The sequence below is a fragment of the Lonchura striata genome, chromosome 18, assembly GCF_050655825.1.
Source record: "Lonchura striata isolate lonStrDom1 chromosome 18, ASM5065582v1, whole genome shotgun sequence".
Classification (NCBI taxonomy): Eukaryota; Metazoa; Chordata; class Aves; order Passeriformes; family Estrildidae; genus Lonchura; species Lonchura striata.
Window position 1 is genome coordinate 11,384,670 of NC_140720.1, and position 21,312 is coordinate 11,405,981.

General features: G+C 61.7%; 1 protein-coding gene across 9 annotated transcripts in view; it reads right to left on the bottom strand.

The window, feature by feature from the left end:
- Window positions 1–20,298, bottom strand: part of PIK3R5 (phosphoinositide-3-kinase regulatory subunit 5) — a 36,734-nt gene extending 16,436 nt beyond the window's left edge. For 7 of the 9 annotated variants that reach the window (XM_085556894.1, XM_085556893.1, XM_077787314.2 and 4 more), the window contains exons 1-2: window positions 20,180–20,298; window positions 1,924–2,033 (exon numbers count right to left, since the gene is read on the bottom strand). In XM_085556894.1, the coding sequence (XP_085413020.1) occupies window positions 1,924–2,026 (103 nt within the window). In that variant the 5' untranslated portion in view covers window positions 2,027–2,033; window positions 20,180–20,298. Of the gene's footprint in view, window positions 1–1,923; window positions 2,034–2,826; window positions 3,515–7,435; window positions 7,546–20,179 lie in introns of those variants that run through there. The other 2 variants (XM_085556891.1, XM_085556890.1) reach the window with 2 other exon arrangements.
- Between the last annotated feature and the right edge of the window lie 1,014 nt (window positions 20,299–21,312).

Genomic DNA, 21,312 nt, shown 5'->3' on the forward strand with positions numbered 1-21,312 from the left:
TTTTCTAATGGGGATTTTTATGAGTCACAGACAATTCATTTTCATTTGGTTTCTCCAATAAGTTCAACAGGAAGATCTTGTATTTACACCTAGCACAGACTCATCCAGGCTGCAAATCTGGGTGGCCAAACCTCCCAACTCCTCCTTGCTGAGTTCACAGCCCTCAGCTCCTCATCCCTTACTCAGGGGGGGCAATGTGTTGGAAACCATTACTCACCCTCTACCAAGCAACCTTGTGTGAAAGTTAGCACAGAAAAATAAAGCTTTACATGGTTTACAAAATTCAGCAAGATCTCAGCCCAAAAAGCTGTGACGTGGTGCGTGCTATTTTGGTGTTTGGAAAGGGTAAAAAGGGGAAAGCAGAGAAATTGGGAAATAGAAGTGAAAAATGAGGAAGGCGAAGGTTCCAGCCCAGCCAAGAGCAAGATGAAAGGATTCACTGACTTGTGAGCATCAGCCCTGCCACAAACAAGAGCCTGGCCAGGACAGCAATCATGAAATCGTCATTTGTAGCTCGGGGAAGGATGTGACAACATCTCTGAAAGGCAGCAGGGGACAGCTCTGCTCTCCCTGAACCCTCCTGCGGTGACCAGCCGGCCGGGGTGGGGACAGCAGCTCCTGGGAGCTGCAGGGACAGGGGGGCAGCCCCTCGGGAGGGCACGGGGGGTCCTGGGGGTCCCCAGCAGCAGCACGGGGCTGGGGCACAGCACGGGCACCCACACCCAGCCAGGGCACGCTGCGGGTTCCTGGGATGACAACTGGGAGATGTTTGAGGTGCAAAGCTCCTGAAATCCTCCCAGGAAGGTCAGCTCCTTCTGCAAAGCCCAGGAGAGCCACGAGAGGGGCCTGGGAATCACCGGGGTGGGGCTCACGGGGACCCAGCTCAGCCCCAGCTCCAACCCCAGCCCTGCCCACCCAATCTTTGCTGATGAGCTGCAGAAATGAGGGAATTGGGGTTTAAACCCCCCAGCCGAGGAGCAGCGCCGCGGGGCTGGGGCTGTGAGTCCGGTCTGATGGATGGCAGTGGCATGAGGTGGGCTGGGGCACACGAGCCCTGCTGGGCACGGGGCTGCTGCGGCCACACGCTGCCAGGAGCAGGAATGGGGTCACACCTCCGTGCCCGCTGCCCAGCGCCCGCGAAAGGACAGCACACGGAGCCGTGGGCAGAAGTGCCCAGCCCAGCCCCCAGCTGATGCTCCAGCATGGAAGTGGCTCCAGCGGCGGCGGGGGGATGGCAAAGGGATTCTCTGGGATTTGACAGCAGGTGGGATCCTGTCTGCATCTCTTTGTTGGTCTTGTAGGGGAAGAGAAAAGCAGAAAGGGTTGAAAGAACTGCACAGACCAAAAGGAACCAGGATCTGACAGCCCCCGGAATCGTTCATCCACAAGAGGGTTTGGCCATGAATTAATCACAGCTCACAGGCACAGAGACAGAAAGGTCAAAATGACATTCAGGAATTATTTCTGTGGTGCTGCTCTGCCCTCACCACGCCAGCCCCAACCCCTGCACAGCTCTTCAGGCCAGCACGGTGCCTGAGGCAGGGCCAGGCTGATAGCAGCATCCCTGCTGAGTGTGCCAGTGCAGCAGGAGCACGCCCTGCCTTGGGGCGGCTGGCTGATGTCACAGAACCTCTCCTGGGCTGAGCAAAGCCTTCTCCTGCCCCTGCTCACTCAGGGACAGCTGGCAGCACTGCCCTGCTGAGTCCTACACAGGCCAGACCTGCCAGGACCTGCTCAGGGTCCTGCAGCACCTTCCTGTCCCAGCAGAACGCCCGGAGGACTGGCCAGGCTGCAGCTCCCTCTGACTCTGCAGGGGAAAAGCCTCAGCAGCAGCAGCAGCAGCTCCCTCGCAGCCAGAGAGTGCTGGGACAGACCCGGCAGGCCGGGGGATGCAGAGGGAGCCGGGGTTCACGGGTCACCTACCAGCCCATCTGCTGGACGCGGCGTCCCTGCCCAGCCCGTGCAGACACCTCTCCAGCGCGTGGTGGATCCTGTCCTCCGTGCACGTGGTGTGCTGCATTTTCATTCATCTCCTGAACCAAGGGCAAAGGAGGAGCAGAGTTAGTGAAGGGCTGCCCGTGATGGGAATGGAGGCAGCGCCTCGGCCGGGCTGCTGGCAGCAGAAGGGCGGCGAGCAGGAGCCCAGAGCCACTCACAGCCAGCTCAGCACCAGCCCAGGCCCGGGGAATGTAAATAAAGCAATGAAACACAGCCCGGTGCTGCTGGAGCTCCAGCCCGCAGGACGCGCTCCTGGGGCGGCTCTTCCCGCTGTGCCACCCACCACAGCCCGAGCCTCCTCTCCCGGGCACTGCTGAGGGAACATTTCCCGTGGGAAAGGTGAGCCCTGCCCTGGGACACCGAGCCCAGCCCCGGGACACCGAGCCCTGCCCTGGGACACCGAGCTCAGCCCCGGGACACCGAGCCCAGCCCCGGGACACCGAGCCCAGCCCCGGGACACCGAGCCCTGCCCCGGGACACCGAGCCCTGCCCCGGGACACCGAGCCCTGCCCCGGGACACCGAGCCCAGCCCCGGGACACCGAGCCCAGCCCCGGGACACCGAGCCCAGCCCCGGGACACCGAGCCCTGCCCGGCAGTGCAGCAGCATGTGCCTGGTACCTGCTCCTCCAGTGAAACTGTTTTTCTTAGATTACAGAAGAAAATCTTGGGTTGCAGCTGTTTGCTTGCAAGATTTTACTGCCTCCCCTCCAGCTCACAGAGGAGCCAAAGATAGAAACGCGGAGCGAGGGAGGGAGCAGGCGGAGGAAGCCTTTGTAGGGCAGGGGACAGTGCGGGGAGAAAGCTGCGATTTTCAAGAAAAACTTCACCTCGGTGTTTGTCAAGCGAGAGCTCTGCGCAGAGCAGGAGATGAGGCTGATAAGATGCTCTCAAACCACAGGCAGGGTACCGGGGAGCCGGGGCAGCTGCTTTGACAAACATCCTCTGGGGTGCCTGCAGACAGCCTGTGCCATCCAAACCCGGCCCCTGCCCACCGAGCGGGGCAGGGGCTGCTGTGACACTGAGCTGAGGACAGCCCACAGCACGGCAGGGACCTGAGGAACCTTCCCTCCCCGGGCTCAGACCCTCACTGCAGGCCCTCCCCACTCCCTGAGCCAGGGGGAAAGAGGCAGCAGAGGAGGAACACAGAGATCGCTCCCAAAGAGCGACTTAGGCAGTGATTTCATCTCAAAGCAGAAGATAAAACTCCTGGCACAAGAAGAAAATCTACTTCTGGCATAACAACAGCGCCTGTGCCTGCTGGGTAACGGTGCTGAGGGGCAGGAACGCCATGGGACATCCCACTGCCCGCAGGAGGAAATGAAATCCTGAGTTATTAGTGGGAAATGGTGTTTTGGGAAGAGGAGAGTACCAGCCTTGAGAGAAGGAACAGGAGCAAGCCCAGGCCAGGCAGCCTTTTTGAGAAATGCCTCATTTACACCCAAAATGTGAGAATTGGGGAGCTCTCACAGAGCCGCAGCTGCAGCGCTCCCTCAGAGGCAGGGATCGCTGGGCTCTGAGAGCTGGTTTGAAGGAGCGGCTCCCACCGCGGGCAGGGAAAGCACCAAAGGCAGTTTCGGAGCCCTCCGGGTGTCGAGCAGCACCTGGAGAACGTGACACGACAGGACAAACAGCGGCCGGGTTTTACACCAGGCTGGCGCTCTCCCCGTGCCAGCAGCGGTGCCCAGCATCGCCCGGCCCCGAGCGATGCCACCGCAGGTCCCAGCCCGGAGGGGTGGCCCTGCGCTGCACGGGGGAGGCTCGGAGCCCGCAGCAGCGGCTCTGCCCGCTCTGCACCAGTGGTTTCACCGCCCAGCCCCTCCCGGCACGGCCCTGGGATCGGGGCAGGAAACCCACAGGAGCCTCGCAAAGCCTGAGACGAGCCAGCCCCGCTCAAAGGGCTCCATCCGACCCCTCGCTGTCGCTGCACAGGAAGTTATTCAATGGGATTTCCCAAATCCCAGCCCCAAGATCACCTCCGTTAGCAGCCAGAGCTTAGGGCTGGGCTTGGGAGGTGAAGGGTCTGTGAACGCCAGAAAAATAAACCCGAGAGGTGCAAACAAACAACAGCAGCTCCCGAGTGTAACTGCCTTTGTTTGGGAGATTTGGGGATAAAGGCTCCACTGAAAGAAAGGAAAAAATCCAAAATATCGGGAGCAGGTCCCAGCACTGCCCACCTCAGCTGCCCTTGGCTCTGGGATGTGCTGTCCTCCAGCTGGTGAAGGCACTGCTGGGGCATCAGGAGCAGACTGCCAGCTCTGCCAGCTCTGCCAGCTCTGCCCCAGCACTGCTGGCACTGCCAGCACTGCCAGCACTGCCAGCCCGTGGGGCCTCCCAGCATCCTGAACCAGCTGCCGAGGAGGCGCCTTTGCCACGTCCCTCTGCAGGAGCAGCCCTGGTGGTAATGGAGATGCCTGACCTGGAATTGAGGATTGAGCTGTCCCAAAGGTGTGCAGCCAAAGCAGCAAACTGAACCACAGGAGGAGCGAAATCAGGGCTGCAAGAGACTCAGCAAAAAGAACAAAATGATCTGAGAAACTGCTCTGAGGTGAGGAATTCTTCAGTGAATGGAGAGAATGTCAAAAATATCAATCTGTCCAGAGGGTGCGCAAGGAGAGACGTAGAGAGTCTCAAGGAGTCAGAACAAAACCTTGCAGCTCATCATTTCAGAACAGTGTTTGTCCTCATCTGCCTGTGATTCAAAAAGCAAAAATCAAGCCAGACAAAAATGAAACTTCTCCCTCCTGATCAGCGGGTACATTTTGCTGCACACACCAGTTTAGACTGAGATGGCAAAGAGCGAGCCCCAGCAGGCCAGGTCTCCCTGGGAGCAGAGGTGCCCGGGTGGGAACCTGCCCCCAGGGTGGGAACCTGCCCCCAGGGCGGCTCCTGCGCTGCTTTCCTCTCCTGCAGCATCCCTGAGCCATCCCTGGAGCTCCCGGTGCGCTCCTGTGTGTGCGCAGCTCCCTGGCACTGCCACGCATTCCTGCTCCACGGGGAAACACTCGTGGCTCCCCGGGACCAGGGAGGGCTTTAACCGGGGCAAGGGCAGGTGAAACACCGGGGCAGAGTGGGGAACTCCAGCAATTCCCCTGCACGGGAGGCAGAGAGCAGAGCGGGGCTGGCGTCTCCTCCGTGGGGATATTCCGGAGGTGCCTGGACACAGCCCCGTGCCCTGAGCTCTGGGATGGCCCTGCTGGAGATCCCTCCCAGCCTGCTCCATCCTGGGATCCCGAGGGCACCTGGAACCCCGAGCTGCTTTAAAATCCAGCCCCCAGAACGGCCCCGTGCTCGCCTCAGCTTCTCCACCTTTTCTATTTTAACCGCAGCACTCACAGCTCAGGTCGCACCTGGATTCAGCTGGCCACTCGGGACTGGGTCTGTGAGGTGCCTGGACGAGCTTTTTTAAACATTTAATTATTTAGAAACAGAAAGAGCCCAGGTGGAGCCAAGGGAGGTCCCTGTTAATTAGCGGGCCGGGCCCTGCGCTATTAGGGACGGCCAATTAGCAGAATTGCCCGTGCCGGCGGGGCAGAAGTGCGAGGGGCTGCTGCTCACAGCTCTGGCAGCTCGCCGGTTCTCCTGCCCCCCTCGCCCGGCTCCGTGCCCGCACAGCTCCTGCCTGGAGCCGCGGCAGCTCCATCCCGGGCAGCCCCGGAGCTCCTCCTGCGCAGGGCCCCGCGCTCCTCGGCTTAAACACCGAGAAACCCCAAAGCAGCGCCTTGCCCGCGGTGCTCAGGGGCTGAGCAGCTCCTCCAGCTCGGTGTTCCAAAGATTTCCCTGGGTTCTCCCCTGCCCCAGCTGGATCTATAACTCGGCAGCGCCGGGAGCATCCCGGGGTGTCCCAGTGCCTGCCGGGGGGACAGAGCCCCAGCACTCGGCACCCCTAAACCAACACAACACAAGCTGGCGGTGTCCAGTGCCCCCAGAGGGAACCACAAGGCCACAGCTGAGGCCCAGAGTTGGCTGAGACCTCTCTGTGCCTCAGTTTCCCCTCCAGCAGGAGCAGCAGAGGCTCCTGCTCAGCTGCAAAGGTAAAGGTGAAGCAGAACTTTCTTTCAGCCCCTCATTTTTATCTCCTGCTCTAACCCTCCCAGTCCCATTTATAAACCTGGCAGGAAACGCTGGCAGAGCAGGACATGCCAAAAAAGCATTTTTATAATAAAATTCCTCACCGAGGTTATTTCTAACCCGCAAGAACCACTTGCCTTAACCAAGATATCCTGCCACGGGCACCCAGCCACCCATCCTCAAACTCTCTGAGCAGCAAAGCAATGACACACAGCCAGAACTGCCCATGCAGCAGCAAATTGCAGAAATAAAGCAGAAAAACACGTGTTCCCAGCAGCAGTGTAAGCAGGGGAGCTGGATTTGACCACCGGCACCAGAACTGCCCTGGAACTGGTTTGGTTTTTTTTTTAATCCCAAATTCCTCAGAAACAAAATACAGAACTGCCTTGTGCAGACCCTTGCCGCTGCAGCAAGCACTCAGCTCAGTAAATCTAATTAATGAGCCAGGAAAAGTGTCACTCGTTTGCTAACTGCTGCAGCCAGGGCTGCCAAACAGACAGATAAAGGATTTAGCTGGGGCCTATTCCAGCCGAAGGAGCTGGGAACCTGGCAGGGAGAGCAGCAGATCAGAGGGGGCTGAAAAGAAAAGGAGAGGAGGGGGAAAAGGAAAAAAAATCCCACTAGATTAGCGCTTTGCAAATGCAAGCATGTAAATCAGCTTAGGGGCTATAATGCCACCCTTGTGAGCATCTGGGCACAGCGGCGGGCAGGGCCCGGCCGGGCTGGGGGTCCCATGCCAGGGAGCCCTGAACAACCAGCAGCTCCCTGAAAATCCAGCGGCTCCCTAAAAAAACCAGAGATCCCTGAAAAACCAGAGATCCCTGGAAAACCAGCGGCTCCCTGAAAAACCAGAGATCCCCTGAAAAACCAGAGACCCCCTGAAAAAACCAGAGACCCCCTGACAAAACCAGGGCCCGGCTTTCAGCAGCCCTGTGAGATCACCCAGGAAGCCAATTAGGGGAGACCTGGGAACAGAGGAAGAGTCAGAATTGCAATTAAGGCTTCAAAGTGCTGATCTCAAGCGCGGCTGTTATAGATGGAGCTGGGGGAGGGAAAATGCCAACAAACTCTGGGAAACACAGGGATTCAGGATCCCCCGGAGCTGGGAGAGCTCCTCACCCACAACAGGCACCACCCGGCAGAGAGGAACTCAGCTCTGAAGGGCTCAGGCTGGACCAAGAGATTTGGGGTTAAATCTGCATCAAATGGACCCAAAATGTGTCCCTTACACTGCTGACCGTGATCCTTCATCCCACCCCTCCCATCCAAAGGAGTCCTCGTGGCTGCGGCCCCAGCCGTGGACCTGCTGCTGCACTGTGCCCTTGGCAGGAGAAGGGCTGAGAAGAGCTGAGAGAAAAGCAAACTCACCCAAGGTGCCAGGGCCACCCCGGGCACGGGGGGGGAGCTCAGAGGGGCTGCAGCGGCTCTTGCGCCACTCGGGACGGCTGCACTGTGCCCGTGCCCGCTGCCAGCCTCAGACACTTCCCTGTGGTGGCACCTCCTCTCCCCACGCTCCCAGCTTTCCCTCCAGCCCCTCCCGGCATCTCTGAGCAGCTGCAGAGGCCCTGGGATCCGGGGGCTGGGGCTGCTCCCCTCGCCGGGGATGCTCCTGCTCCTTCCCCGGCCCCAAACCCCGCAGCAGCAGCAGCAGCAGGAGCCCGAGCCCAGCCCCGGCTGGGGATCCCGACCCACAGGGACAAGGTGACCCCCTGAGCCATCCACAGGTGTCCCGAATGCTGCTGCTCTCCCCCACAGCTCCAACTGCTCCTCTCCCCGCCTGGGCAGTTGTTCCCAGGCTCAGAATCTGTGGTGTGACCTTGGAAAGTCCTTTGTGTCTCTGGAAATGCACCGGCTCCGGGTGGTTTTGCATGAGCCGCTTTCCCTGGGATGTTTTGCCCCTCGGTAATCAAATGAGGTCAAAGGAAATTCCAGCCAAAAGCCCGGCAGCCTCAGGGGGAGCGGCCAAGAGCATCCCCAGGGCACAGCCTGAGGCTCTCGCTCCCAGCAGCACAAGAGAATCATCCCAAAGCTGGAATATTCCTGTGGAGATCAGCAGCACGGCACGAGACCCAAAACAACCCACGGGGGAACAAGGACATGGGATGGTGCCTCCCAAGGGTGAAAAGTGGGAGAAGGGACTCCCTGGAGCCTGCAGCCCCCCCTGCTCTGGTCTCCTGCCGTTGTGACACTTCCCAGCTGAGGAAAGCCCCAGGCCAGGAGCCAAATCCCAAATCCATCCACTGATCCCCCTCCCCAGCCCCTGCCTGGACACGGTTTCCAAGAGCAACCCAAACTTCTGCAATTTCGGAGATCTTCTTACCCCACTTTCCGTGTGCTGTGCCGAAAAGAGAAGTGCTGGGGCCGGGGGAAGTTGTGGCACCCTTTCCTATCCCGGAGAGGATTTCAGGCTCCCGCCACATGCGAGGGGCAGCTCTGGCCACGCTGCAGGGCTGGGACTGCAGCGGGCCTGGTTTGGGGCAAGCAGTTCCAGGAAGATCAAGAGCCGAGAGCAGGAAACCACAGAAATAAAGCCCCACGCAGCTGATCTGGGCAGAGCCCACCAGGCTGGGCCCGGCACTCGCCAGCTGCCAGGTACCCAGCAGGGCACGTGCCCACAGAGGGCTGGGCAAGGAGGCACAGGAAGGGGCTGCAGGGCCGAGCGAGGGCTCGGGGCTGCCCTGAGGGTGGCACAGGTGGGCAAGCTGGGCTCGGGCATCCCCGGGCCTTCCTCCTGGCCAGGGGTCAGCTCCCCTCGGCAGCGCTGCCCGGTGCTGGGCAGAGCCACGGAGCCGCCCCTCCTGTGAGCTCAGAGCTGTGTCTGCCCACCTGGGCACTGCCAGAGCAGCTCCATCCCCAGAGCTGCTGCCACGAGCTGCAGGAAGGCTCTTCCCATCACCCATCACCCACCACCAGCCTGCTCCCTCTGCTCGGCGTGAGGGCTCGGGTGAGCCTCAGTCACCCTCCTGTCCCTGCAGTCAGGGTGAGCCTCAGTCACCCTCCTGTCCCTGCAGCCGGGTGAGCCTCAGTCACCCTCCTGTCCCTGCAGTCAGGGTGAGCCTCAGTCACCCTCCTGTCCCTGCAGTTGGGGTGAGCCTCAGTCACCCTCCTGTCCCTGCAGTTGGGGTGATCCTCAGTCACCCTCCTGTCCCTGCAGCCCTCAGAGCCCAGATTTCTGCTGCCTCGATGGAAACTTCATCCCCATTCAGAGGGAAAGGTCTCCTTTGTCCCTTCCCCAGCCCCATTAGCAGAAGCTTTCTCCAGCACACCTGGAAGGGGCTCAGGCCTTAACACATTCACTGCTTACAAGTTGCCTCTGTGGCCTCACCAGAGGGACACTCGAGGTATTTTCAGAGGGACTGCCCGTGAGCACTGGAATTACAGAGCATTAATTAGCAGGGAGAGCATCCCAACAGGCACAAGGTCAGAACACAGTGCCCGAATTCACAGCTGGGAGTTACTGAGGGAGCCACACACGAGATCTGCCACCTCTAAGGGCTTCCATCCCCCCTGAACAATGGGGTGAGTGACCTTCTCAGATGGACCAAGTCTTCAGGGCTTGCAGAGGAGCATTCAGCAAGAAAACCCAGTTCCCCTCCAGAAACTCCCCAGAGCACAGCTGCTCAGAGGGAGAAAGCACTGGGGATTAAAGTGCACACTCACCAGCAGCCAAAGGAGGGAACTGCATTGCTGCCCTATGGAATATTGGTCTTGGTGGGGTTCCAGCTGACTTAAGGTGTCCAGAGCTGGCTGGGGATGGCCGGGTGCACTGTGCTCCCTGAGGAGTTTATTCCTGGCGTGGTTTGGCTTGGCAGGGACCCTGCCCAGCCTGAAACCTTCATGAACTTCTGCCCAGCCAACAGGCCACGAGGCACAGCAGCCAACACCCCTGGTGGCTTCTTCCTTACAACTCCAGTAAGGCCAGAAACTCCAGGATTATCATCCCGAGCCCTAAAAAGCAATGGAGTCTGAGCAAGAGGAGAAACCAATAAATCATGCAGTGACTTTGGAGCACCCCATCAGCTCTGTGCTCTGCTGTGAGCTCTGCGGTGGCCCTGGGCCTGTCCAGGGACAGGAGTCATTGCCTCCAACAGCAGCCTGGGACGGGGCTGGAGAGGCCACCCGGGACATCACCGACCCCACCCCAGCCCTGCCCACTGACCAGGCTCTGGGAGTTTGGCACAACCCAGCCAGGGTAAGAGCAGCCTCCGTTTTCCTCCCCAAAAACCCCGAGGCCACCAGAAATGACACGGATCTGATGTGAGTAAGAGCTGCCCAGTTTTACAGCTCGGTTTTCAGAGAGGAAATGCTCTTGTTCCTGGCAGCAATTCTGAAAACCCCTGGCCACATGATGCAAGCGTTAATTTTAGCCTCTAGCAGTCATTGTCACCACAGTGGAGGTTGGAGTTTCACCCAGCATCACAGGCAATTCCTGGCTCCAGGTGAAATCCCAGAGGACTGAGGCTGGGGAGGCCGTGGTGGTCACAGCCTGGCAGGAGCTGGGGTCACCAGCAGGGTGGGATGGGAGCCCCAGGCTCCTCCCTAGGCAGGGTGGAAGTTCGGCACAGGAGTTCCTGTGTGTCCCAGCAGACATGTGGGGAAAAAATATAAATTCAGCAAGTGCATCGTTTAGAGAGGAAAAAGGGTGTTTCCCAAAGTGCAGCAAGAGCCCGAGCTGCTCCTGCTGAGCAGGAGCTGCAGGACACAGCACGGCCAGGGACAGGACACGAGGGCACATCCCTGCGGGGAGGGCTCCGTGCCACTCTCCTGGGCTGGGCAGGGAAAAGCCCGGGGGTTTTCGGGCTCAGCAGGAGAAACCCCCAAAAGCCTGAGGGACAGCTGGCAGCGGGGCCATGGCACACAGAGCAGGTGCTGAGCTCCTCCCGAGAGCCCCAAGGAGGTGTTGGGATCAGAGGGTGCCCAGCACGGCCCCGTGCCCCACGTTCCCCGCAGCAGCTGCCCCTCCAAGGGCCTTCTCCGGCCCTGCTCCTGGGAAAATCCCTTTTCCCTGTGCAAGGGCAGCGTGGGTGGCACTGCCACGTCCAGAACACGAGGGAAACGCCAACGCTGCCATTCCAGGAGAGCTGCTCCTCCCATTCTGTGCTTCCCAAGCCAGCCCTGCCTGTGCCTCTCCAAACCCTTCCCAGGACTCTCCCCCACCAATGTCCCGCGGCTCCGGGGAGAGCTGTAGGCTTGGGCTGCTGGGATTTTCTATAGGATAAACATCTCCCAGCATGAACAGGGCCAGGGACCGTCCCTGACCATCCCGGGTGGCACAAGGGTCCCTCCCACAGGGGACCCCAGCCCCTGTCCCCTCGCAGCTCCCTCACGCTGCAGGAGGGGACAGCTGATCCCAGTTCCTTCTGGCTATTTGGAAAAACAAGTTCACACGTGAGATTCCAATTGGCTCTGTCTCTGCTTAACTCCTCCAGCTGTGAAGCAAAGTAAGTGAGAGACAAACCTTACAAACAAGCAGCGTGACCATTTCTGAGGGCTTTTTGTGAGCTCTAATGCCAAACCCACTAAACAGATTAACTTCCAGCATAAACAAGCAAGTAAATCTTTCCCCCAAGGCCCTGTGTATCCAAAGGAAGCTTTAGAAGTTGCTTCCTGCCATTGTGGAGGCCCTGCTGGGAACCCAGGAGCCTTTTCAGTCCCTGCCTTGGTCGCCCAAACCCTTCAGTTTTCTCCCAGCACCGCTGGCTGCAGCCCCACAAAGCACAGATGGTGGCAGGGACGTCTTTGTGCCCGTCACCCTCGGGCCAAGCGGGGCTGGAAATCACAAATCTGCCAGGAGGGCGTGAGCCCCACCAGGGGTGGTGCAGCCACAGCGTCCCCATCACAGCGAGGGGAAGGAAGGAATCCTGTCCCCAAAGGGGGCAGCCCAAGGAGAGGGGGCACCCAGCCCCCTGCAGCCAAGCCCGGCAGGCTTCACCCCCTGGGCGCCCTCAAACAGCCACGGCAGCATCCCCGGCTCCTTGTGGGGGACAACAAGGAGCCCAGAGCCTGGGACCTTTCCAAAGCCCCAGTTCCCCTCTGGGAAGCTGCAGGCTCGGCCCTGGAAGCCATTCCATGCCCCAGAGCTGCAGAGGAGAAGGGGCACAGCAGCACAAAGGGAAGGTGCTGGCACTGGGGACGTTGGGGCAGTCCCACCATGGTGAACCAGCTCCTCCTGGGCTGTCCATGCCCAGGCAGGGCCCTGAGCTGGACCATCCTTTGGGCTGGCCTTGTACAGCCACTGCTACACCCCTGACAGCCCAAAAATCCATGGAGAACACAAGGCAAGAGGTGCCCCCTTCTCCACATGAAGAACCCGTCCATGACTCTCCGTCCCCTCTCCCAGCTCAGGATCTGAAGGTGACGCCACAGCCACAAGTGACACAAGAGCAACCCTGCCAGGCTGGCACAGCCCTGACCTCGGGGCAAGCTCCCACATCCCCCCTGGCACCCATCACAGGAGCAGGGAGTTCAGCACAGCAACTCCCAGCCCCCAGGTCCTCCCAGGATGGGCTGGAGCTTCCTGCCACAGGGGCTTTGTTCCCAAAAGGGGCAGAAAAAGGGTTCCTCCATCCCAGCCCTGCCCCCTTCACCCTAAAGCACCACCCTCGTGGTGATGTCCTGCTTGGGGCCCACCTGGAGCAGGTGGGATGGCATTTAACTCTCACCTGGAGCAGGTGGGATGGTGTTTAACTCTCACGTGGAGCAGGTGGGATGGCATTTAACTCTCACCTGGAGCAGGTGGGATGGTGTTTAACTCTCACCTGGAGCAGGTGGGATGGTGTTTAACACTCAACTTCCTCCTAAACCCAGCACCAGGATCTGGCAGCTCAGGGCCATGGAGTTCCCAGGCTCTGGGTCATAAAAGTGGGTTTGCAACCATTCCTCCACAGCCTGGAGTTCCCAAGGGATCAGCCCCCCTGGCATGGAACCAGATCAGCCTGGGGACAACTCCCAGTTCAGGAGCAGCCCCCGGGGAACATTAACCTTGCTGGCCTTGATTGCAACCCAGCTAATTGATCGAGGGAGGCCTCAGGCAGGATCCCCACAGCTGGATGAGGAGCAGCAGGGATCTCGCCCAGGCTGGAATTCCCTCATTCCCACACCTGAGCGATGCTGTGACTCCCCCAGGCAGCTGCACACTCCTGTGTACCCCTGGAGGACCTTTATCAACACAAAGACACCGAGAATGAAGAAACATTGGCAGAGTTTCACATGCACAGAGTGCCAGAAACAATGAGAAAAGGGAAATGCCACCTGAAAGGATGGGAGCTTGTTTGCCGAGAAGCCTCTGGGCTGAGGGTTTAAATAGACACAGAGCGATGGGGGAAGCAGCTGAAAGGGGAAGCGTTTCATCCTAATTTGAGACAACAAAGAATGGGCCTTTGTGGAAGGGATGAAAAACACTTCTGCAGGCCCAGAGCAGCGGTGCCTTTCCAAAGTGTGCACGCAGCAGCTGTGCCCATCCATGCAGCAGCCGTGCCCCATGCACACAGCAACTGTGCCCATCCACGCAGCAGCCATGCCCATCCACGCAGCCCTGGGAGCAGCAAACACGGGAGGGAAAACACCCAGGGCAGCCTCACAGATCCTGCAGCACGGGCACAGTCACAGGAGTGAAAACACCCAAGGCAGCCACACAGACCCTGCAGCACGGGGCACAGTCACAGGAGTGAAAACACCCAGGGCAGCCTCACAGACCCTGCAGCACGGGGCACAGTCACGGCGAGTTCCTCCCCCGGCTGCTGCCGGGCAGTCACAGGCCCGGGCTGAGCTGAGCCCTCCCTGCTCAGACACAGCAGCCGCGAGCAGCGTGACCGGGCCGGTGCCCGTGTCCTCATCCACATGGGCTGCTGATGCCAGCTCTGCCCGCCTCTGCTTCCACCCACCCCAAAACAACACCAGCAGCGTTTTGGGAGCACCCGAGCTGCTCCCAGCCCAAGCACTGTGGGGATTTCAAACAGTGGAACAGCATTGGAGGGGAAGCAAGGCCCGGCCCCATCTCTCCTACAAATACACACAGAGCCCCTGGGGCACCCGGAGTCATTGACAATTGTCACCGAGGATGGGGCAGCACCCACAGAGCCGGGGTGTGCGTTCCCATTCCCCTTCTCACTCGGCCAGTGGCTCATCTGCCCTCAAAGCCAGGCTCGCTCTGCCCCCAAAACCAGGCTCGCTCTGTCCCAAAGCCAGGCTCGCTCTGTCCCAAAGCCAGGCTCCCTCTGCCCCCAAAGCCAGGCTTGCTCTGTCCCAAAGCCAGGCTCGCTCTGTCCCCAAAGCCAGGCTCCCTCTGCCCCCAAGCCAGGCTCCCTCTGCCCCCAAAGCCAGGCTCCCTCTGCCCCCAAAGCCAGGCTCGCTCTGTCCCCAAAGCCAGGCTCCCTCTGCCCCCAAAGCCAGGCTTGCTCTGTCCCAAAGCCAGGCTCGCTCTGTCCCCAAAGCCAGGCTCCCTCTGCCCCCAAGCCAGGCTCGCTCTGTCCCAAAGCCAGGCTCCCTCTGCCCCCAAAGCCAGCTCGCTCTGTCCCCAAAGCCATACTCGCTCTGTCCCCAAAGCCAGGCTCGCTCTGTCCCAAAGCCAGGCTCCCTCTGCCCCCAAAGCCAGGCTCCCTCTGCCCCCAAAGCCAGGCTCGCTCTGCCCCCAAGCCAGGCTCCCTCTGCCCCCAAAGCCAGGCTCGCTCTGTCCCCAAAGCCAGGCTCCCTCTGCCCCCAAAGCCAGGCTCCCTCTGCCCCCAAAGCCAGGCTCGCTCTGTCCCCAAAGCCAGGCTCCCTCTGCCCCCAAAGCCAGGCTCCCTCTGTCCCCAAAGCCAGGCTCGCTCTGTCCCAAAACCAGGCTCCCTCTGTCCCCAAAGCCAGGCTCCCTCTGTCCCAAAACCAGGCTCCCTCTGCCCCCAAAGCCACGCTCTGGCCCTGTCCCGGCCGCCGCAGGTGCGGAGGCAGCCCCGGGCACCCCGGGCGTCCCGGCCCCGTTCCGGGAAGCAGCAGAAGCAGCAGCCCAGGTGGGAGCGCTGAGCCACAGCTGCCCCGGCCGGTCCGGCTCCGGGCTCGGCGTTACCGAGCCAGAGACTGAGTGTGGGTGAGCTCTCAGGCGCCGCAGGTCCAACGGGGCTGAAGTGAAACCAGCCCAGCCCCGGCTCCGAACGGCCCAGGCTCCCGGAGCATCGCCGTGCGGCGCTGCCCGGCCCAGGCTCCCGGAGCATCGCCCGTCCCGGCCGGGCCGTCCCGCTGCCCCGGCCGCCGGAGCCCAGCAGCCGCAAGCTGAAGTTGCTTTATTTTTTTTTTTTTTTCCAGTGGCAGAGCTTGAAATCAGAGATGAACAAGTCTGAAGGGGCTCCTGCCTGGCCTCTCATGTATTCCAGATGCACATGCTCCAATCGCCGCTTGCCAAACAGGATACGAGGCGCAAGGAAATAAAGCATTTTATCTTCAAGCTTTTCCAAGAGGGTATTAGAAACAATGGGGAGGAAATACAAAATTAACACTAGAGAAGAGCAATTGGCAGTGCCCTTGCGAGGCTGTTCTTCATTACAAGGCTGCCTATTCAGCGGCTTTCATTAGGAAAATCACATCGCAGAGCCATTCCCAACAGTGTCCCTATTTCCTAATTAGGCTCCGCCAAAGAGCTGCATCTCTCAGCTCCCGCCCGGCACACAATCACGACAATTACCATTTCATTGCGCCCGGCCGCCGAAAACACCGCAATTAAAGCATCCGAGGAGTCACACGGGCGCGTCAGCAGGAGACAAGTTCTCACGTCGCGCTAATTGGCGGCCAAAGAGGGATCAGAAGGACGGGGACGGCGGGGTTGGGTCTCCGTGCTGGGAAAGGCGCTCGGGAGCCGCGGCTCCCACCCGGGAGGCCCGGCCGGGCTCGGGGCCAGCAGGGAGCTCTGTCCCCTCCGGGCTCGGCACGGGGACAGTTCTCGCATCCTCGGGAGTGTCCTTGGATCACACCCCGTCACCAAAGAGCCCTGACCCAACCGCAGGTGCCGCGGCCCTGGGTGGGTTGCAGATGTCACCTGGAGCCCCGGTGATGGCTTTGGATGGGTGGGACCCTGTCCTCACACCGGGCACGAGAGACGGGACAAGGAGGGGAGCCCTGAGCCTCGGAGGGGAGCCCTGAGCCTCCGAGGGAAGCGGAGCAAAGGAGAGAGGAGGGAAAGAGCCGCAGAGCCTGGATTGTGTCCCCAGCTCCCGTGGGCAGTGACATTTCCAGCCCGAAGCAGCAAAGCACAGAGCTGCCAGGCAGCGAGCTGGGGACAGAGTTTCCATATAAACCTCACCCTCCCTCCCCATCCTCTCACCTGCAAGTTCAAACCGCTGCTGGGAGCAGAGCTCCGATGCAAAAGGAGCCTCTCACACCTTTTGTGTGGGGCACTCACCTGAGCACTTTCCCCTGGCACCCTCAGGCACAATTTTCCCCTTGCAGAATAATAATGCAAAACTGGGCAGGCCTGCCGTGCTCAGCGGGCAGCCAGGAAAGAGAAGCTGAAACTACTCCAGAGTGAGCTGCAGCATGGCAGGGTCCCCACGCCATGCTGGGCTGTCCCGGGTCCCCAGCAGAGGCAGAGCACCGGTGCTGGCACCCCTGAGCCCCGGGGCTGCTGCTGCACGGGCGGCTCGCCCTGCCAGAGCAGCTGATCCTGCTGGAGCAGCCGCCGCTCCTCTCTGCCAGCGCTTCCCACCGCTCTCAGTTCTTCTTTCTCACTGCAAAACCCACATCTTCATTTTCACATTCAGCAAGAAGGCACTCGGGGCCGCTTTTGGTTGGTTTCTGTGCCAGCTGGATGCCCTGGTCTCCAAGGGGAGCAGGGAGAAGCCAGCGGCACCATCCTAGAGCCCAGAGGTGCGGGGCTGCCCCACCCAAGCGAGGCACAGCAGAAATCCACTTTCCCTCTCTGCAGAAGCACTTCCAGCACATCCTGTGCCCTTCCCTCTGCCCTGAGCTGGCTGCAGAACTGTGGGAGCAGGACAGGGCTGGCCACACGGGGCCAGGGAGGGCAGAGCACTGAGCTCACACCCCAGCTCACACCCCAGCTCACACCCCAGCTCACATCCCAGCTCACATCCCAGTTCACATCCCAGCTCACATCCCAGCTCATATCCCAGCTCACACCCCAACTCATATCCCAGCTCACACCCCAGCTCACATCCCAGCTCACATCCCAGCTCACATCCCAGCTCACACCCCAACTCATATCCCAGCTCACATCCCAGCTCACACCCCAGCTCACATCCCAGCTCACACCCCAACTCACATCCCAGCTCACACCCCAACTCATATCCCAGCTCACATCCCAGCTCACACCCCAGCTCACATCCCAGCTCACATCCCAGCTCACACCCCAACTCATATCCCAGCTCACATCCCAGCTCACACCCCAGCTCACATCCCAGCTCACACCCCAGCTCACACCCCAGCTCACATCCCAGCTCACATCCCAGCTCACACCCCAACTCATATCCCAGCTCACATCCCAGCTCACACCCCAGCTCACATCCCAGCTCACACCCCAACTCACATCCCAGCTCACACCCCAGCTCACATCCCAGCTCACATCCCAGCTCACACCCCAGCTCACATCCCAGCTCACATCCCAGCTCACACCCCAGCTCACATCCCAGCTCACATCCCAGCTCACACCCCAGCTCATATCCCAGCTCACACCCCAGCTCACACCCCAGCTCACACCCCAGCTCACATCCCAGCTCACATCCCAGCTCACACCCCAGCTCACACCCCAGCTCACATCCCAGCTCACACCCCAGCTCACATCCCAGCTCACACCCCAGCTCATATCCCAGCTCACACCCCAGCTCACACCCCAGCTCACACCCCAGCTCACATCCCAGCTCACACCCCAGCTCACATCCCATTTCACATCCCATTTCACATCCCATTTCACATCCCAGCTCACACCCCAGCGGCCTTTGCAGCACACCCGGCCCTGCCCAGCTGCTTCCTTGGGAAAGCATCCCCCGAGCCCTCCAGCCTCACGCAGAGCGAGGGACAGAACCACTGCCACCAGCACAGCCCGGCTCCAGCTCCTTATCCTCTCACCTTGCTGTCCTCACCTTGGTGTGCTCTAATCTGAGCAGCACCCAGAGCTCCAAACCACTTTGCAACCAGGTTTCGGAAACACTTCACGACTTCATCCGAGTTTGTGCTTTGAAGGAGAGGAAAAACCAAGCACTGACCCAACAGACCTTTTTGACAGCCAGGAAAGTTAAAGCCTTGACATCCTGCATAATCCCTGGAGTTTGCCCCGGACGGAGATTTAGAAAATTGACCTAAATGGGAAACCAAAACAAATTGCAGCTGCCCAGCATCAGGGCGAGCAGCAGGAGCAGCAGCAGCCTGCAGCTGCCTGAGCAGTTTCGCTGCCCCGGGAGCAGCACTGCCCGAAACCAGCCCTCAGCAAAGCTAACGGTGCCGGCGGCAGCAGCCAGGCTGTCACAAACATGAAAACCAAGGGCTGGAAGCTCTTTTCTCCCGCTTTCGTTAGTGATTTCAATCAGCAGAGCCTTTTTCTCCCGCCGGCCTCACACCTCCAAAGCAGCTCAGAGCCTCTGGGGACAGCCGGGCCGGGCACTGCCTGGGTGGCACTGGTGGCACTGGTGGCGCTGGGAGGCCACAGGAGCAGCCGATGGAAGATGCTCCTGGGCGGGCACAACAGCCAGCCCGGGCTGCTGCGAGAGGAGCGCGGGCAGGGCTCGGGGCTGGCGCGGCTCCAGCCCCCGATGCTGGAGGGGTGACGCTGCTGCGCTTGTCACATCCCAAACCACATCCTGTTGCCAAAGCAGAGCCTTCCCTGGGGCTGCACCTCAGCGCCTCGGGTGCGCAGCCCCGCCCGAGGGAGCGACAGGCGACCTTGGGTCCCTTCAGGGAAGGGCTCCGGTGCAGCGGCCGGGCTGGGTCGCGGCCGCCCCGCCAGCAGCCCTGCCGAAACTGCGGGCGGGCACCGGAGAGCCCCCGGCACTTCCCGGGGACCCGCCGCGGCACGGTGGTCCCCTGGGGCGGGCAGGGCCCCGCACCTGGCCCCGAGCAGCCCGAAATGAGTCACAGGAGCCGGGCCGTCCCCTCCCGAGGGGTGACACCGGCTCCCCCCGGCCAGGCACGGCCCCCACGGGCTGCAGGGGCACCCCGGGGAGACGCGGGGCGGGGGGCGCCTTCCCAGGGTGCAAGAGAAACCCCCGCCCGGGCAGTGACACCCGCTGGGGGGCTCAAGAGGAAGCCCCCAGTTACAGGCGACCCCCGCATGCCGCCGGTCCCCGTCCCCCTCCTTCACCCCACTTACAGCGAGCCCCGCAAACGGCACTGCCCCCTCCGGGCACGGCGGTGCCCCGTGCACCACCGCCCAACCCACGGGCTTCACGGACACCGAGAACACAAGGGAGCTCTTCCTCCACGTGCACGGGTGTACGGTCCCCCCGTCTCAGTCACCCCGGGCTTGGTGCGTGCCCGGTCCCGGTCCCGGTCCCGGGGAAACCCCGGGCTCGGTGCGTGCCCGGTCCCGGTCCCGGTCCCAGGGACGCCCCGGGCTCGGTGCGTGCCCGGTCCCGGTCCCAGGGACACCCCGGGCTCGGTGCGTGCCCGGTCCCGGTCCCGGGGACACCCCGGGCTCGGTGCGTGCCCGGTCCCCCCGCCCCGGTCCCGGTCCCGGTCCCAGGGACACCCCGGGCTCGGTGCGTGCCCGGTCCCCCCGCCCCGGTCCCGGTCCCGGTCCCAGGGACACCCCGGGCTCGGTGCGTGCCCGGTCCCGGTCCCGGTCCCAGGGACGCCCCGGGCTCGGTGCGTGCCCGGTCCCGGTCCCGGTCCCAGGGACGCCCCGGGCTCGGTGCGTGCCCGGTCCCGGTCCCGGTCCCAGGGACGCCCCGGGCTCGGTGCGTGCCCGGTCCCGGTCCCGGTCCCAGGGACGCCCCGGACTCGGTGCGTGCCCGGTCCCGGTCCCAGGGACACCCCGGGCTCGGTGCGTGCCCGGTCCCGGTCCCGGTCCCGGTCCCAGGGACGCCCCGGGCTCGGTGCGTGCCCGGTCCCCCCGCCCCGGTCCCGGTCCCGGTCCCAGGGACACCCCGGGCTCGGTGCGTGCCCGGTCCCCCGTCCCGGTCCTCCCGGCTCTCCCACCTGCGGGGCGGCTGCCGCCGGGGCTCCGTGCCCATCCTCGCCGGCCCCGCCGGGCTCTCGCCGGGCTCCGCTCCGCGCCGGGCGGCACCGGCGGCACCGGGCGGGCGGGGCTGGCGGCGGGTCCGCCCCGCACACGTGCGCGGCCCGCCCCGCCCGGCCTGCCCCGGCACCTGCCCCCGCTTCCTCCGCGCAGGCAGCCCTCCGTCCTCCACCCAGCCGTCCCTCTGCTCCCGCCGCGCCGCCAGCGCCCTGCCGTTCACCCAGCCACTCATCCATCCATGGATCCCCCGTCCGTGCAGCCATGGACCCATCTGTGGCACCACCACCTTCCCTTCCGCCCTGCACGCTTCCATTACCCACCCCTCCTTCTATCCCTTGCTCCTGCCACTCTGCCCCTCATCCATCCCTTCATTCAGCACCATCCTGCTCTTCATCCATCTGCCCTTCCCTCCATCGGTCTCTCCTTCTTTCCATCCATCCACCCATGCACCTTTCCAACGCTTCACCTGCCACTCCATCCATCCATCCATCCATCCATCCATCCATCCATCCATCCATCCATCCATCCATCCATCATCCATCCATCCATCCCTGCGCTTGGGGCTCGAGGCTGGATCCTGCCTGGCCAGTGCCGAGGGCAGGAGTCCGGATTCCGACTTGTGGAAGAGAGTGACCACTGCTGCTGCTGCTCCGAGAGTCGAAACCTCAGGAGCCAAAACAGCTGTGGGTTCCGCAGTGAAATTCCAGTGAATTTTTAAAAAAGCCAAGCCAGTCAGAGCCGAAATCCCCTTTCATTGGTGGCCCATGGAGACAAACGCCTGCTGTGCAAAGCACGTGGGACAAGTGCCCTGGGTGCTGCGTCACCTGTGCCAGGTGGAACCCCCGGGGGGGACGTGGGCTCGGCCCTCGCCAGCCGAGCGGCCACCAGCAGTTCAGAAGAAATCCCGAGGCAGCAAAAATAGCGGGACAGGGCAGGTCAGGTGGCGATGTCACCGTGCCCCTGCCCCAAGGCTGGGAAACAGCCAAGTGCTCGGGCAGAGCTTTGTGTCGCAGCTCCTCTCTGGATGCCAGTCTGGGATGCCAGTCGGACCTTTCCCACCCCTCCTGCCCATTCCCACCTCCCCAGCTCAGAC